General features: G+C 36.9%; 1 protein-coding gene across 2 annotated transcripts in view; it reads left to right on the top strand.

The window, feature by feature from the left end:
- USP9X (ubiquitin specific peptidase 9 X-linked) overlaps positions 1 to 15872 on the top strand; it is a 97822-nt gene that overhangs the window by 65321 nt on the left and 16629 nt on the right. The window contains exons 25-34 of one of the 2 annotated variants that reach the window (XM_088530668.1): positions 29 to 154; positions 3323 to 3489; positions 7290 to 7398; positions 8002 to 8148; positions 8274 to 8420; positions 9019 to 9226; positions 11158 to 11378; positions 11703 to 11893; positions 12257 to 12430; positions 15635 to 15776. In XM_088530668.1, the coding sequence (XP_088386794.1) occupies positions 29 to 154; positions 3323 to 3489; positions 7290 to 7398; positions 8002 to 8148; positions 8274 to 8420; positions 9019 to 9226; positions 11158 to 11378; positions 11703 to 11893; positions 12257 to 12430; positions 15635 to 15776 (1632 nt within the window). Of the gene's footprint in view, positions 1 to 28; positions 155 to 3322; positions 3490 to 7289; positions 7399 to 8001; positions 8149 to 8273; positions 8421 to 9018; positions 9242 to 11157; positions 11379 to 11702; positions 11894 to 12256; positions 12431 to 15634; positions 15777 to 15872 lie in introns of both variants that reach the window. The other variant, XM_088530667.1, reaches the window with a different exon arrangement.

Raw genomic sequence — 15872 nt, 5'->3', positions numbered from 1 at the left:
ATATTCCTCCGACTTACTTTGTTCTCAGGCATCAAAGTACATCCCAGATATCTGTGTTATTAGAGCAGTGCAAAAAATTGTCTGGGCATCAGGATGTGGGTCAGTTCAGCTGGTGTTCAGCTCGAATGAAGAAATCAGTAAAATCTATGAAAAGGTAAGAATTCCTAAACCAAAGCTTTTCTAGTCTCAGCCGGTTCAGACCGAATGTATCCAGTGTTTAGCTACTACCTTGGTGGGAACATGTTGTGGAGTCTGGAATGATGTCTCAGCTCTCACATCATAGTTGAATATTCTGTGGCAATTAGCTGTTCTTAATCATTGTTTAATTGTAACTTTGATCTGGTGTCAGTTGAAAATGCAACCATTCTGTTAATTGTTGCAATGTGTTTCTAGCATGCTGACTTTTATACTCAGATATGAAACTTGAGCACTTTTTGCAGTGCTAATTTTTGTAGTCTTCAGACTTAAAAGGTCTATTCTGCAGATGTGCAGTCTGGAAGGAAAAACATGAGCAATTATATGTCTGAAACCAGCAATGAAGCACTGGTAAAACTAGATAATTGCCAATACTGTGGGGCTTTATTTTCTTTATATATATATATATAAAAACATTTCAGTAAATTATTGCAAACCTTGTGCATGAATGAGTTGCTTACTGTTAACTAGTATTTTGAATGTGATTAAAAACAACAAAAACAATTCATGTTCTCTAAATACTGCAGCCTGATTTTATAAGACAAACGAGTAATACTTGTGAACACTTGCCTGATAGTAAAAGAGAAAGGACACTGAGATGTTGTATTTTGGGTATATAAGCTGTGGTGCTTAAATAATAAATTAGATTAAAAAAAGCAGCATCTTTTAATTTAGCCATCATAGTGGTATAATTGCCTCTGCTTCTCTTAAGTGTTCGGCTCTTATTACTACTAGAATGACTTTTTCATGAAATGTAATTTTTTTGAGTGGTAAAATGTGCACATCTGTAGATTTTGATGTGTATATAAGGAACAGTAGTGTTGCAGAGAAAATACACATAATGAAGTTCCCTGTGGTAAAGGGAGAGAACCACAACAAAATAAAATCCCGCGTGTGGTTCTCATCTCCCTTCATGGTGACTGACATAGTTCTTGGTACAGTTGGCAGTATACCTTGGGTATGCCTAGGTTTAAACTTGGCCAAGTTGATTTACTCCTTGGCTCAGTGATCAGGTTGTTTGAGGGAAATACAGTAGGGTGTTTTCCCTTTGTGTGGCTTAAAAATATTCTGTTTAACTGCAGTTGCTTCTCTTGTGTACTGCACTGAGACAGTTTTTGCTATCACAGTTACTGCTGCTGATAACATAACACTTAAAGCCTTAGCCTGCTGTTAGACATGCCTAACTTACTGTGTCTCTGTCCTTAGAGCTAAGGAGGCTTTTCCACTCTGATTTCAGTATCGTGCTTTATTTTGTCTTTTGTGTCTTTCTGGTTGAAAATTGTACAGTTAAATTCTGTAAAAATACGTTCAAGTCCTAAAACAAGGTGGAATTTAAGCTGCATAGCCCTCGTCCGCAGAGAAAAGTGTATCGGTGTTTTGTATGAACATTGTTATTGGTTGTTCCTCTAAGATGTGTGGTGTGTGTGTGTTTGTGTTTATGAGATTTTTAATTTAAGAGACATTATTCTCTGTTACAGAATACAGCAAGTCACTCCATTGGTAATTTTATGAAAATTCAATATTCCAGCGATTGGGAAAAAGCTGACTTATGCTTGCATTATAACCACATCATATAGAATTGGTTAATCAGCTCATTTTTCCCTTTGGCAGATTAAACCAAGAGAGAGGAAGAATGATTTAAGGAAAATGCCTCCTGTTTCCAAAGACAACCACTAAACCCTAGATATTTTTAACTGCTAAATCATAGGAGCATTTTGCTAAGTCTGAAGGGAAACGATTTACTGCTAAATAGTAATTTCTTTTTAAAAGACCAATTTTTGTAGAATCAGGAATGACATGTCAAGATTCTTAAACACAAGTATGAGAGGCAACTATAGTAAATGGGTTTTTCAGTGGCACTTCAGAGTAGTCCTGTCCACTGTGGCTTCTGAATTTTCTGAAGTTCAGAGTCCCTTGAAATGCTCAGTTGGTGAGTGCCAGTCAACTTCAGGAAAAAGTCAAGATGGATTATTTTGAGAGTGCAATTTTAATGGGATCTTTTTGTCTATTGCCTAAGAATACCTGACATGGCCATGCTCTTAGTGGGCAGAGATGACTACCCATGATTTTCTGTAACAGCAAGCTGCCATTTCATTATTAACCAAGAACAGCACCTTACTCTCTCTGAAGTTAACTTTGCTCTTTATACAGACCAGTCAAATTGTGCTGACTAAATGCAGGGAAGTTATTGCATTAATATAAGCTTTTTTCACCTTTCTGCTGGATCCATGCACCCCTGCAGAAATAACTCTCTGTATTGCAGAGCAGGTGCCTTCTTGAACTGCTGAAAGCATTCTGCTTTTGCTTTCATATCTTTAGGCATGTCCGAAAAGCCAGATTCTCCCACTGTAGTTAGTGACCTTCTCCCATCTTAGTCATGCGAAGACAAAATCAGGTCTGTCGCCAGCCTGAGACACACTTGTCTTCTGCGGTGCCCTGTCAGCCAGGTCTCATCTGCGTTGTGAAGCTCATCACCTGCTTGGGGCAGAGGGCTTGTTTGCATCCTCAAATGATTTTTTGGGGAAAACGTACCCAAGTCAAATCATTTGATTCGCGTTTTTAAAGGAAAGAATAATTTATATCCAAATTAGAAATGTTATCCTTTCATGTTTCAAAAGTCACCAGAGCAGCTCCACTCAAAATTTGGTTCAGCTGTTTCATGTTTTTGAAAAATAGTGAACTGCTGAATAAATTCTGGCAGTATTAAAATGATGTGGGCTAAGTCAGTCTGAATATCAAAATTTATAAAGTGAGTTTTCTTGAGTTGCACAGCACTACAGCCTGGCTAGGCTGGAAGAGCTTCAAATTCTAGAATAGAAAAGCATCCTCTTGTTTTAAAATTTAACAAGACTAAGGTATGTAACTTTTGCTTACAACCTTTCCATTTAGTTACAGCATCTTAAGTTGGTACCCTGAAACTTCCTTTGAAAAAAAATAAAGTAGTAGAAATTTAGGTCATCATCCCTGCTTTGAATCCCATTTGAGTGGAGCGCATAAATGCCATTAATAATCATTTAATAATCAATAAATTCCTAGTTTGTGTTTGTATGTAGAAGCTGCCTGCAAGCCGATTGTGTTTCTCTGTTTTTTGTCTCCACACACAACTCATGCTATCTTATTTTCACAGACAAATGCAGGGAATGAGCCAGACATGGAAGATGAACAAGTTTGCTGTGAGGCACTGGAGGTGATGACCCTGTGTTTTGCTCTGATTCCAACGGCACTGGATGCACTTAGTAAAGAAAAGGCATGGCAGACATTTATCATTGATTTGTTATTGCACTGTCACAGCAAGTAAGTTTTTGCTTTTGTCACATGCATCACAGAATGAGTTTACAGTTATTTTACAGAATTATTTTACAATCCAAAATGAATATAAAGCCTAAACATAGTTCAATGATTTGTTTTAATGTTTTTCTTTTAGGCTGAGACTATTCACTGTTGACATAAGTTTGTTAACTTTTGCTGAACTTTGTGCAATTCTGGTTTTGCATGTGCGTTAGATTTTTATAATAAATTGTCACTTACTGTTGTTTTATAGTTTAGCGATGCAACCTATTCTCAAGTGGTAGCTTTTGTACTCCAACCTTCTGTGTACTTGTAAGAAGCACATGATCAAACCACATAAACACCTAATAACGTGCTGTTCGTGTTTTCAGATTAATTTATATAGAATAAAACACTAGGTGCTCTATATTTCCCATAAACTATATAATACTTGATATATTAGAATATTTAGGTGACTTATTTATGGTAAAGTTCTACTTGAACTTATATTTTTCTCCTTCAAAGAGGTAAAGGCAGGATACAGGCTGGCAGCACATGAGTTGGTGAGAAGTTCAGCTTTAATCCTCTGGTTTTCTTGTATGAGAGTGGTCAGCTTGTGATCTTCATTTGTTTCTCAAACACTTTACACATAGCTGGCACCCTGGGGCACCCTGGCTGGCAGGAGCAGTGTCTGGTGCCCACCATGGCTGCACTGGATGCGGGGAGGAGCTGGCAGGAGTGCTCCGGATGGCCTGAAGAGCAGGCCTGGGGCTTCGCAGGGCTTAGCCTTTTCTACAGCACTTGTGTGAGGCATTTGGTTTTACAAATGTGCGACAGAGAGAAATCTAAGAGTGCCAATGATGATCTAAATCATGTTCTTACTCCTTCAGTCTTTGAAAACTGCTGATGTTTTTTCTACTGATTTTTCCGTTTTGGTCATATTTGCACAAAGGAGTGAACTGCTCATTCAAAATGGGAAACTTTTACATCTATAAATGTTAAACAGCTTAGCTTTGAAAGCCATTATACAGATTGAGATGACTCACCAATCTGCTGCCTCCAACAGATTTTGTGAGTGAGCTTGGAAGCCTTTGTAGCCAGGTCTGCAGTCTTGATTTGCAAATGTGATTTTGCCAGTCTCTTCCAGTGGTGAATCTTCTTGCTGGCTTGAACCGTGCAGATTGAAGCTTGACTACAGTTGTTTCATATCATGGTGCCTAGTGAATAGTTGACTGTTTTACTTCCCTTCCTGAAGTATTGAAAGAAACTAAATTTGCCCCCAAGCTGAGGCTTCTCTTTTCACAGGTTTTGTTGTCATGATAGCCAGTTTGTTAATAGCAGTCTTTTTTTTTTTTTTTTTTAATCTTTTGTCCTTCAAAAATAATGTAGTAGTGTTAATGAATGACTTTTATTCATTGTTCTCGGAGGAAATAATTCTTTTCAAGGGATTCTCTTATTCAAGTAGACTGCTAAGCCCCTTATCTTTGATTCCTTTCTTCCTCAGAGTGGGAAATGAGCTGAATTTATTCTATGGAAAAACAGATCACACCTGTCTGTACAAGCCCTGAATGCAAGACTGGCTTAGTAAATAGTAGATAACTAACTGAATGTAGCTCTAAATAGTCCTGGAAGCCAGAAGTGCTGGCTTGCAATGTTAGACATGTCAAACACGACTGTTACATGTCTGGAAAAAACAAATGGCATAAGAATTATTAGTGCCCATGAAAAGCTTTGACACTTAAATATAGACCGATACCTTTCTCTGCATAGTTAACAGAATAGAAATCTTGGAGTTAACAGTGAGGTGAGATTCAGGTTGCCTTAATGGAGGCATTTGGCCACCAGCTGCCTTTACAGATGCACACGTTCATCCTCCCTGCCAACTTTCTGCAGCTCTCCTGGTGTCTAAAATGGTGCTGGATCCCTGTGTTCAGGCATCTGAATCCCTCCCACTGTTCCTTTACAGGAGTTAGGCCCATACTGTGAAGCAGCAGATTCTTACACCCTCACAAAAAAATGCAACACTTTTGTTCAAATAATACGTACACCTTAGAGCATACGCTCACCTTAGAGATGTGAAAGCATGAAGTATGTTTATGTGTCTCTTCAGTTGCATTTCTCAATGTAGGGAAATACTTTTTTTTTTTTTTTTTTTTTCTTCCATTCTGCCTTTAAGTGCTGAACCTGAGGAGTATCCTTGTGGTATGTTCCAAGCAGTTGAAGGCTTGCAGCTCAGAAGAAATTCCTGTAAGAAGCTTTAGGAAATCAGCAGCTCAGCAGTCATATCCCATAGAATGTAACATATTATTACCAAAAAAAAGAAAACAGGTCTCCTTCATCTCTCAGTCTTCTGCAACTCAGAGCAATGTAAAACTTGCAGAGATCAGAGAAAGGCGGCAAGGGAGATGAAAGCTCTGAAATTACTTCCATCCAAGGCACAGCTGAATAGCTTGGGGCACTTTGTATTGCAGGAGAGATGAATGGTAGGAGGAGAATGCTACAGAGACCTTTTAAATCAGAAGTGGAAAAGGGAGAAGAAATAGAGAACAGTCTTTCACTCCCTTTCATAGTGTAAGGACTTCTTGGGCATAATGTTTAAGCGATGTAAACCTTCAGCTTGGAAATAGTCTGGGGGGTTCTTTCATGAATGTCTCCAGTGAGGACTGTTAGATGCGGCTTTTGGCGGTCTTGTTGGACTGCAGATTGCAAGAGGCTGAGGGAGCGTTCGGGAGAAGCAGGGCTGCATGCTGCCCTCTCCTTGTCAGCCTATTGGTATGGCATGGATACCCTAGCCATCCACATAGTCTACGTGACTGTTACATGTCTGAAGAAAACAAGTGGCATAAGAATTATGACTGCCCATGAGAAACTGTGACACTTGGATGTAAAGTAATCCATCTGGAGTATCTAGATGGTTAACTAAGAGGTGGGATACTAGGCCAGCGGCATCTTTGCTATTGCCTGAAAAGATTGTTCTTACCTGTCTTTGAAGCACAACTAGCCATATTTGAAGATACTCTCAAGGAAATGAAGTTCTTAAATGTGCCATTCACGGTGACTCTATGGGCAAAATGGAGTGACAGCCATACCAAAAGTATGCTAGTGTCTTGCATGTCGGGACATTAATTTTTTCTTCTCCTAAGCAGAGCTGTTTCAAGCAATTTTCACAAGATAAAATATATTAAGGCAATTAAGACATGACTTATAAGAATAGATTTTGCCTTAGACCTTAGATCTTTTTCCCTTAAGATTTCCAGTACCAATGCAAGATAACTGGACAGATGAAGTTCTTAAATGGAAAAATTCTCTGAATTTTAACTCCAGCCACTTGAATATTCAGGGGACTCCTCCTTTCTCATTTCTTCCTAGTGATTAATTTTGATCACTTTAGAGATGCTTAGTAAACTACTTCAGGAATACAGAAAAGTATTTTTATTGGGATTATTTTATTTTGTCTTTCAGACACAACTGATAAGTGATTAGGAAAAATATTTATATACATTTATTTAGAGTTTGGTATTGCAAGTTGGGTTATGCAATATTGACAGGTAGTTGTGTGGGTTTGTGGCTAGGTGCTAAGTTCCTGTTAGGTTTTAGGACAGATTATGCAAATAATTACATTTCTAAAATTTTCTTGGAAGTAAATCTACGAAGAGAAACAAATGATAAATGGTGAAGAATGAAAATTTCCCCATTTCTTACATATTGTTTACCATCATATTCTAAAATGGCACAGTAACAACAGATAAGCACCTTTCAAGGTTTTTTGAGTGTTCTTTTAGGTGGGGAGATTGCATGTAATTTTTTTATTAAATGATTTTTTTCAGAACTGTTCGTCAGATGGCACAGGAGCAATTCTTTTTAATGGCTACCAGGTGTTGTATGGGACAGAGACCTCTCCTTTTCTTCATAACCCTGCTGTTTACTGTTCTAGGGGTAAGTGCCTAGAGGTGTTTTCAGTACAGTTATAAAAAAAAAAAATAGTAAGACACGGTATCTACAAAAACAGGCAATTTGCCATTAACAAAAATCACTAAAATAAGAGTTAATTTTGACCTCTATCATGGCAGCACAATCACTATCAATTTCAGTGTGACGGGGAACTTCTATGCATGTTCTGATAACAACGTGAATAAATTTAATATATGCCCTTGATTTTCAGAGAATGGTAACCTTAAGTTTAAAAAAAAAAAAAAAACACACACAGATTGATACCTACACTTTGAGAAGTGCAGACAAGTTGCCCTATTTTAATAGGTGTGCCATGGGTTTTAATTCTGCATGCTGGCAGCTTTTGAATATTGGGTCATCATACTGTTACTTCGCACTTCAGGTGTGGAAAGCCCTAGTGAAAATAGTCCAGAAACAAGTGTCTTATTTACTAGCAGCTAAATTGTTTAACTTCAAGAGACTAAAAAGAGCCTTGCTGCTTTTGTTTCTCCTTTCTCTCCCTTCATATTTATGGTCAGTTTAGGAAAAATGCTTGTATTGCACTAAAAACAGAAACATGCAAAATATTTATGTTTTTGGTTTACACAGAGTACCGCAAGAGAGCGAGCTAAGCATTCTGGAGACTACTTCACTCTCTTAAGACATCTTCTCAACTATGCTTATAACAGTAATATTAATGTGCCCAATGCTGAAGTCCTTCTCAATAATGAAATTGACTGGCTTAAAAGGATTAGAGTAAGTTTTAGAATCAGTCTATTTTGGTTTTAAAAAAAAAAATGCTGTTCTGTTGTAAAGTCTGGTTTTAGGCTTTCTAAAGGCATATGTTATTTAGAGTATCTTACCTTTCTTTTAAATGACAGGATGAAGTAAAAAGAACTGGGGAAACAGGTGTTGAAGAAACTATCTTAGAGGGTCACCTTGGAGTAACAAAAGAGTTGTTAGCATTCCAGACACCTGAAAAGAAATACCATATTGGTTGTGAAAAAGGAGGTGCTAATCTCATTAAAGTAAGTGCAAGTTTTCTGAGCTGTTAATTTTTTTCTGATCTTTGCTATGAATCAGCGAAAGTCAGCTTCATATTTGCTATCTTCTCTTGTTTTAGACCACAAATCTAACTGTTGGACAAGGACTTCTAAGTAGAGTTTAAAATTATTTTTTAAAAAATAAGGTTTGATTCATGAGTGTCTTTAGCATTCACTAAATGCCTTTCTGCCCCTCCCAATACCTCCTTAGGGCTATTAATGCTCATGATACATTTAAACAAATACATGCCATTTTAACATCAGTATTGTTTCCTTTGCATTTCCTCAACATTAATTGATAAAGGGTTTTGCAGTTAAAAATGGTTTGGCATCTTTCTTAACTCTTAGGTATACTATAGATTTATATTCTTTGGAGGAGAGTGGGGGGGGTAGGAGGAAGCAGCGCTTTGGAATTATTGCGTTTGAAATTTAAAAGCTTAGATTAATCCCAGTTCTACCACTTCATATTTTTAAGGACTCCTTCAGTTTTCAGACGTTTATTCATGCAATATTTTCCCCTCTGTTATAAAATAGCAAACGTACTTATGGTAACGGGTAATTAATTTTCTTTTGTCTCTTTCAGGAGTTGATAGATGACTTCATCTTTCCTGCATCCAATGTTTATTTACAATACATGAGAAATGGAGAATTGCCTGCTGAGCAGGCCATACCAGTCTGTAGCTCACCAGCTACCATTAATGCTGGCTTTGAGCTACTGGTTGCACTAGCAGTGGGATGTGTCCGAAATCTCAAACAGATAGTAGACACCTTGACTGAAATGTATTACATAGGTACAGCAATCACTAGTATGTAATATTTTTTTAACCATCTCTTTTCTATTTATTCAATGTCTGTGTTATGTAAAAGTTTTGCTTATGTTATTAGTTGATCTAAATACTGTATTTATCTTCTTAGTTTGTCTGTAGTTGCTTTTAAGATTGCAAAATCAGGTCATCAGAAGTAAGAAATGTCTATTAGTGTAGCCTTTATGCAGCCTTCTTTATGCCCTTAACATGCCAACGTGCATTACTGGTTGCTACCAAGTTGCAGCTTCAGCTGCTTAAAACTGTCTGACTCTTCCTCTCCTGATCTGTGGCTGCTCTTCCTTGCCCCCAGCAGCTTGCAGTGCCCTCCTGCTGGCTGCGTCTTCACTGGGTCAGGGTCTGCCTCCCCCACCTTCTGCTTAGTTGCTCCCCTGGTTGCTCACCAAGTCTGTCAGCGTGGTCCACACACAGGCACACGTTTGCGGTCCTGTGTTGCTCTTTTTAACTCTGTGCTGCTCGACTGCTTGTCTTTCCTCAACTTTAGCCGCGTACTGAGCCCAGCCATGTACTTTCTCCTGCTCCCTGGAGAAACATTGCAACAATTGTAGTGGTATGTGCAAAAGTATAATACTAGTGTTTCAGAAGCTTGTGGGCAAATGAAACTTGAACTGATTTTCACAGGGATGGCAAAAGGCACATCCACGATGCAAAGATCGTGTTACTAAAGCACACAAGTTATTTTTTTTAAAAAAAAAAAAAAAAAAAAAAACTAATGGAATATATAGTGTCCCACCCTAAACAGGATAGTTGCACAGTTAAACAGTTTTAGTTATATTATTATCAGAAGAAATAGTCTGGTGTGGGAGATCTCCAAGAGTATTTAAGCTTATATAGTTTAGCAAAACTGTAAGCAAATAGAAATGCTATTCCAGATTAAGAAAGGCCCCCTGCCTATCATGGTACAGTGCCATTCGTCCAGTAGTTAGTACGAATCAGTTGTTTGAGTCCTTGGGCATTATCTAGGAGGCTTTTCAGGCTCTTGCTGTTTGTTTCTATCTTAAACTAATGAAAAGGGCAGCTCTGTAGTTTTTCCTCTACCCATCCTTTTTTTTTTTCTTCACTTTCTCTAATTGGAGAGAGAGAATTGGAGAATTCTGTTAATTACCTCACAATTAAAAGGATTTTATGGCATTTCCTTCTATTAAAAGCACACCAGAAAGCCATATCCTCCCAGCATGTCCAACAGGAGAGAATACATATGTACTGAGAAAACTTCTGTGCTTTGAACCCTAAGGAGAGCTATCCTATACACCTGTATCCTATACGTGCATGCACACCTTGCTTCCACATCAGAGTTGTTTGTGTAGGAGATCTGAGAAACATGCTAGTGTGACAGACCTGTGACTGTAAATGTACTTGGAAATGATGTGAGAGGTCTGAGGGAGGAGACTTGGGGTGGGGAGGGAAGAAACTCTACCACAGATCATACAAGTAGCGTTGTCTAAAACTGTTCCTGGTATCCTGGTAAGGAAAAATGAGGTAAAGGGCAAATGTTGCAATGTGAAAAAGATTATAAGGTGGTAAGGTGGTTAGTGGTAATGTGCTTTAAATTTGCTTAATACTATTGCTTGTGATTTTTTTTTTCAACTAAATGATTTCCTAGTGTTGAGGGACGACTTCTATTTGGAAAATAATTATACTGATTTTTTGCCTACCTGCTTTGCTAAGCAATAAAATGGAATGGTGTAATGCATTGTTAAGGATAGATTTATCACTAGTAAAGACTGTTGATTTTGGCAGTTAAACTTTCTAGGGGAATGTTTGTTTTATTAAACTTCAGTATGATACAGGCTAACACTGCTTTTGGTTTTGTGGAATTGTCTTCAGCACCATAAATGATACTGCGATTGTTTGATAACAAAGTAGTTTTCTAATTGCCTTTTGCTCTTTTCTCTTAGCTTGTGAAGCACTTACTGAATGGGAGTATCTACCACCTGTTGGGCCTCGACCACCGAAGGGATTTGTAGGATTAAAAAATGCTGGTGCCACCTGTTATATGAATTCTGTCATTCAGCAGCTATACATGATTCCAGCCATCAGAAATGGGATCCTTGCAATTGAAGGCACAGGCAGTGATGTAGATGATGATATGTCTGGGGATGAGAAGCAGGACAATGAGGTAAATTTTATTTTGTAGAATTTGTCTGTTACCTTTAAAATGTAATGCTATATCATGGAAAAGTTGTGAATTTAAATTATTAATTGCTTTCTATGCTGCTAACAGTGGAGACAACAGTGTGAATATTTATTTGAATAGGCTTGCTGTCAGAGAAGGAGATACAGGTAATAGGCTTTGCAGATGCCAGCTCTTGGATTTGTTTTCAGAAATACCACGTGCTTTCTGTTGCTGCATCTCTAACAACACATACAGAAAACTTTTGAGGCAGGAATATGCAACACTTGATCATTGCCTTTTTTTTTTTTTTTTAAAAAAACTTTTCAGAGCAACGTTGACCCACGAGATGATGTATTTGGTTATCCGCATCAGTATGAAGACAAGCCAGCCTTGAGTAAAACGGAAGATAGGAAAGAGTACAATATTGGAGTTCTGAGGCACCTTCAAGTTATTTTTGGTCATTTAGCAGCTTCCAGGCTACAGTACTATGTACCAAGAGGGTTTTGGAAACAATTTAGGTAAATAACTAAAAATTACTTTTAGTATTGCTCTCTGTTAGTGGAATACTGTAATACAGCAAAATTAACTGTAGTAGAGGAAATGATAATAATATTAAGAAGTGTAAATTAGCAGAGCTTGTTCAGCTTTATTATCTGCTGTCTTAACCTTTTTACCATTCTGTGGAAGTCTGTTAGTAGAGCAGAATTCGAAGCAACACTGCAAATCCAAATTCCAGCATTTCTTGAACTAGTTACTAGTTGGTAAGTGGCAAGGATGGAGGGCCAGGTGGTATACTACATCACAAACCTAGTAAAAAGAAGGGATAGTTATTTTTAATACAAAATTTAAAATATCTCATTAAAATGTGTTTTTCTTTTCAGACTTTGGGGTGAGCCTGTAAATCTGCGTGAACAACACGATGCTTTAGAATTTTTTAATTCCTTGGTGGACAGTTTAGATGAAGCTTTAAAAGCTTTGGGTCATCCAGCAATGTTAAGTAAAGTTTTAGGAGGCTCCTTTGCTGATCAGAAGATTTGTCAAGGATGCCCACATCGGTAAGTGGTCTGAGATTCTCAGAGCAAACCAGTCTGTGTTTGTGCAAGAAGCGTATAGCGCAGATACTCACTTCTATAAGGTTGGGTGCTTTACTGTAAAGAAGCAGGAATGTGTGGTGGTTTTTGAACTAATTAGTTTGGTTACTTTTGTTTGCTACAGACTTAATGTTCATTACGTTATACTGAAGTGTATTGAAATGTTTTATAATTACTACCTTCACTTAACAGACCGAGTGTAAAGCATTGTATATTGATTGGAGGAAAAAGTTTATATTTTTTCATATTAAAAGTGGAAGTATCCTGAGGACCAGTTTCAACGAATAAAATTAGTTATGGCTCTCGGATATGGCTCACAACCATAGCTTTTGCTGTCTTCTGTCTTATTTCCGTAGTGTGAGGATGGAGCTGACCAAAGTATGAATTTTTGTTTCTGAGGAAAACATCATTAATACAGTTAATTTGTCTTTTTTCTGAAGAGTGTTGTCATATTTTTACTTATTTTAAAATTTGAATGTAGAATTCTAAAAATTCAGTTTACATGGGTGGTGTTTAAAAAAATGAAGTGAAGGTCTGTAGCTGTAGCCTAGTACCTTCGTGAAGTCAACTTATGCTTGGAGAAGGAAGAGGTTTAGGCACTGTACTCCTCTAGACTTAGTCTTAACCTTTCGGAGACTTTTGAATAATTTGTGGCTCTTAAATAGAGTTCACCTCTTTGTTAAAATTAACCATGTATTTGATTAGTAGTAACAGCAATGTGAGCTTATTGTGGTAATATTTCAACTTCAGTTGAGCTTCTGTGTTAGTTTAGATTAAAATGGACCAGTATACTTTGTTTTGTGGGTTAAAATACACGACAAGAATAAGTTGAAATATTGTAAAATATGTAGAAAGAAATCAGCCTTTTGGTTTTTGCAATGCGTAATAAACAGAGGTAAAGATTATTCATTCTTTAAGCTATATATGTCTTCAAATATTAGCGCTCTCTTTATAGCTTTACTAGGTTTGCACAACTGTGCTTCTTAATAAAAATGTAAACCTGAGTATATTCAAGGGTGGAGAAAATTAATGCTGAGTAAACTCTTAGGGTATGGCAGATAAGCAGCCTTCATGAATTTGCAAGTTGTGTAATAATGAATATTATTCATTGCGTAATGAATATTATTGTTTTGATGCAAGTGCTTCTAAATATCCATTTATTCACTCTTACATAAAACCCTTTGTGCACTTGATTGCATATCAGAGAAACCAACCTATAGGGCTGTGTTTGAATAGACTGTTCTAATTTATTTATAGTCTTTTTTCACTCTTTAAAAAAAAAAGTTTTTGTCAAAGATGGTAACTCTCCATGTATTGCTGATTCATTGCACGAGTTGTTTGAAGGCCATATCAACATAGAAAGTTGAAGCTGATCATAAGTACTTATAAAGACAGCTATCTAGGTTTTTCACATAGAAAATATAAATATAAAAGCTTTCTTGAAATCTGCTTTGAAGTGTTTTCTTTAGCTGTAATACGATATTTGTGTTTATTAGTCTAATTTCTGGCAGTAAAGATCAGCCATCAAGAAAAATGAGACTATTGTAATAGAGTATTTTGCTGCCTGTGCTTCTTTACTGACTTAGGAGGGCCAAGAGTCTGTCGGACTACCACAGATAGTTTAAAGCAAAATGCAAAAAGATTCAGAAGGGATTTTCCATCTTTTCAGAGAACATTTGCACGTAATTTCTATGATCTTCGTGAAAAAATCCACCACTCGTGCAGATGGGAAAATACAGAGTGCTGGCAGTGTAATTTAATCATATGAAGACCACAATAACAAAAGGAGAATTCAGGACATAGTTTTTAGAACACATAGTCATTAGAAGACCCTATGGATTTGAAGGTTCTACAGGCTTAAAACATAGCTATTGGAAAACAGCTTCTCCTTGTAACTCGCATCTTAGGTTTATTGTCTTTGAGTTGGGAAAATCAGACATAATAGAATAAGGATTGAGCAATTCTTATAAAAAATAACAGAGAAAAGAGCACTTTTTCTGACCATGTATCAATTTAGGATAATATAGCTATGTAACTTGCTCTAACCAAAAACGTTTAAAGCAATTACTATAGAGTTTATTACTGAACTGTAATAGCCAATTTTAAGATTAAGCATAGTTTAGTGATCCGCCTCAGAGAGGAAGTAAAGTATGTAGCTCTTCTGAAAGCCCTCAGTGCTAAATTTTTCTAAGTGATGATGTGAATGCTGCATCTAATTTATAATTCTCTGATACTTCTGCAGCATGGTAGGAATCATGGTGAATGCTCTTATTACTTGAGCTTAATCTGCGCACAGTTTTTCTTAAGTGTGAAAGGTTTTTTTTGACATGCGTAGTTCAGCTTCATCTCTGCTTGTTTCATGAGAGCAACTAAGGATGGATGATTTGGATGATTTACGATGTTTGCTTGTTTTGACAAAATCATGAAAAAATTACACAAGAACAGCTTGCCTTCACTTGAAGAATAATGTGTAGTCTACTAGCTGTATCATTCAATTTAGTGGAGATTTCATAAAGAAACGTATCTGTATTTTCTACTTGCCTGGAAGCCTTGGCTTTCAATTTCGGTATTTGTTGTGAGGTTAATGTCACATGAGGAAATAACGGTCTGTGTGTTAAATGATACTTGGTTCTTCAAAGCTTGTGAATATTGCTAGGTGGATGTGCAAGCTGGATGGTTAATGGCAAATTCCTTATTGTGTCTATACTCTTACATTTGAAAGACTGAAGTGTGCCAACACTTTTTATATCTGCAAAACTTGAGCAATTTATTTTTTGCTGAAGTTTAAAAAAAACAACTGTAAGTCTAAATTAAGTAGTATGATCTTTGTTACTAAACACTTTGTGGGGTTTTGTTGGCTTTTGCTTTGCATTTGCTGTTAATGCTTCATTTGTGGTGACTCTGAGGTGAGATTCCATCTCTGGCGGGTGCAATAGCAGTTTCCTGCCCTTTTCTTGGGAGCATAACATTTTAATCAGGTCAGGTAGGCAAAAGAATAATTGAAGTACTCAACTTTATTGAATACTTTCCTTTTTATTGCTTACATCTCTTTAACGTAAGCTGATATCAAATCCTAAACAAAAATTGTACAGTAGGGTGCTGTATATCACTCATAAAACCATACTTTAAACACACTTCCATCTTTTTCTTATATCTGTGCGTTTGTAGGTACGAATGCGAGGAATCCTTCACAACTCTGAACGTAGATATAAGGAATCACCAAAACCTTCTTGATTCCTTGGAACAGTATGTCAAAGGAGACTTGTTGGAAGGTGCAAATGCATATCATTGTGAAAAATGCAACAAAAAGGTAATGTTTCCATGTATATTAAACTTGTATACAGCTGTATTGTTACAGCTCTACTAATAAGTTCAGTTTTAATTCATGTTCAGCTATCCTTTAAAT

Source organism: Tinamus guttatus, unplaced genomic scaffold (assembly GCF_059628265.1).
Source record: "Tinamus guttatus ecotype Peru unplaced genomic scaffold, ASM5962826v1 Tinamus_guttatus_pri_ptg000384l, whole genome shotgun sequence".
Classification (NCBI taxonomy): Eukaryota; Metazoa; Chordata; class Aves; order Tinamiformes; family Tinamidae; genus Tinamus; species Tinamus guttatus.
The sequence above is the reverse complement of the archived record's forward strand: the minus strand, read 5'-3'. Positions and strand labels throughout refer to the sequence as shown.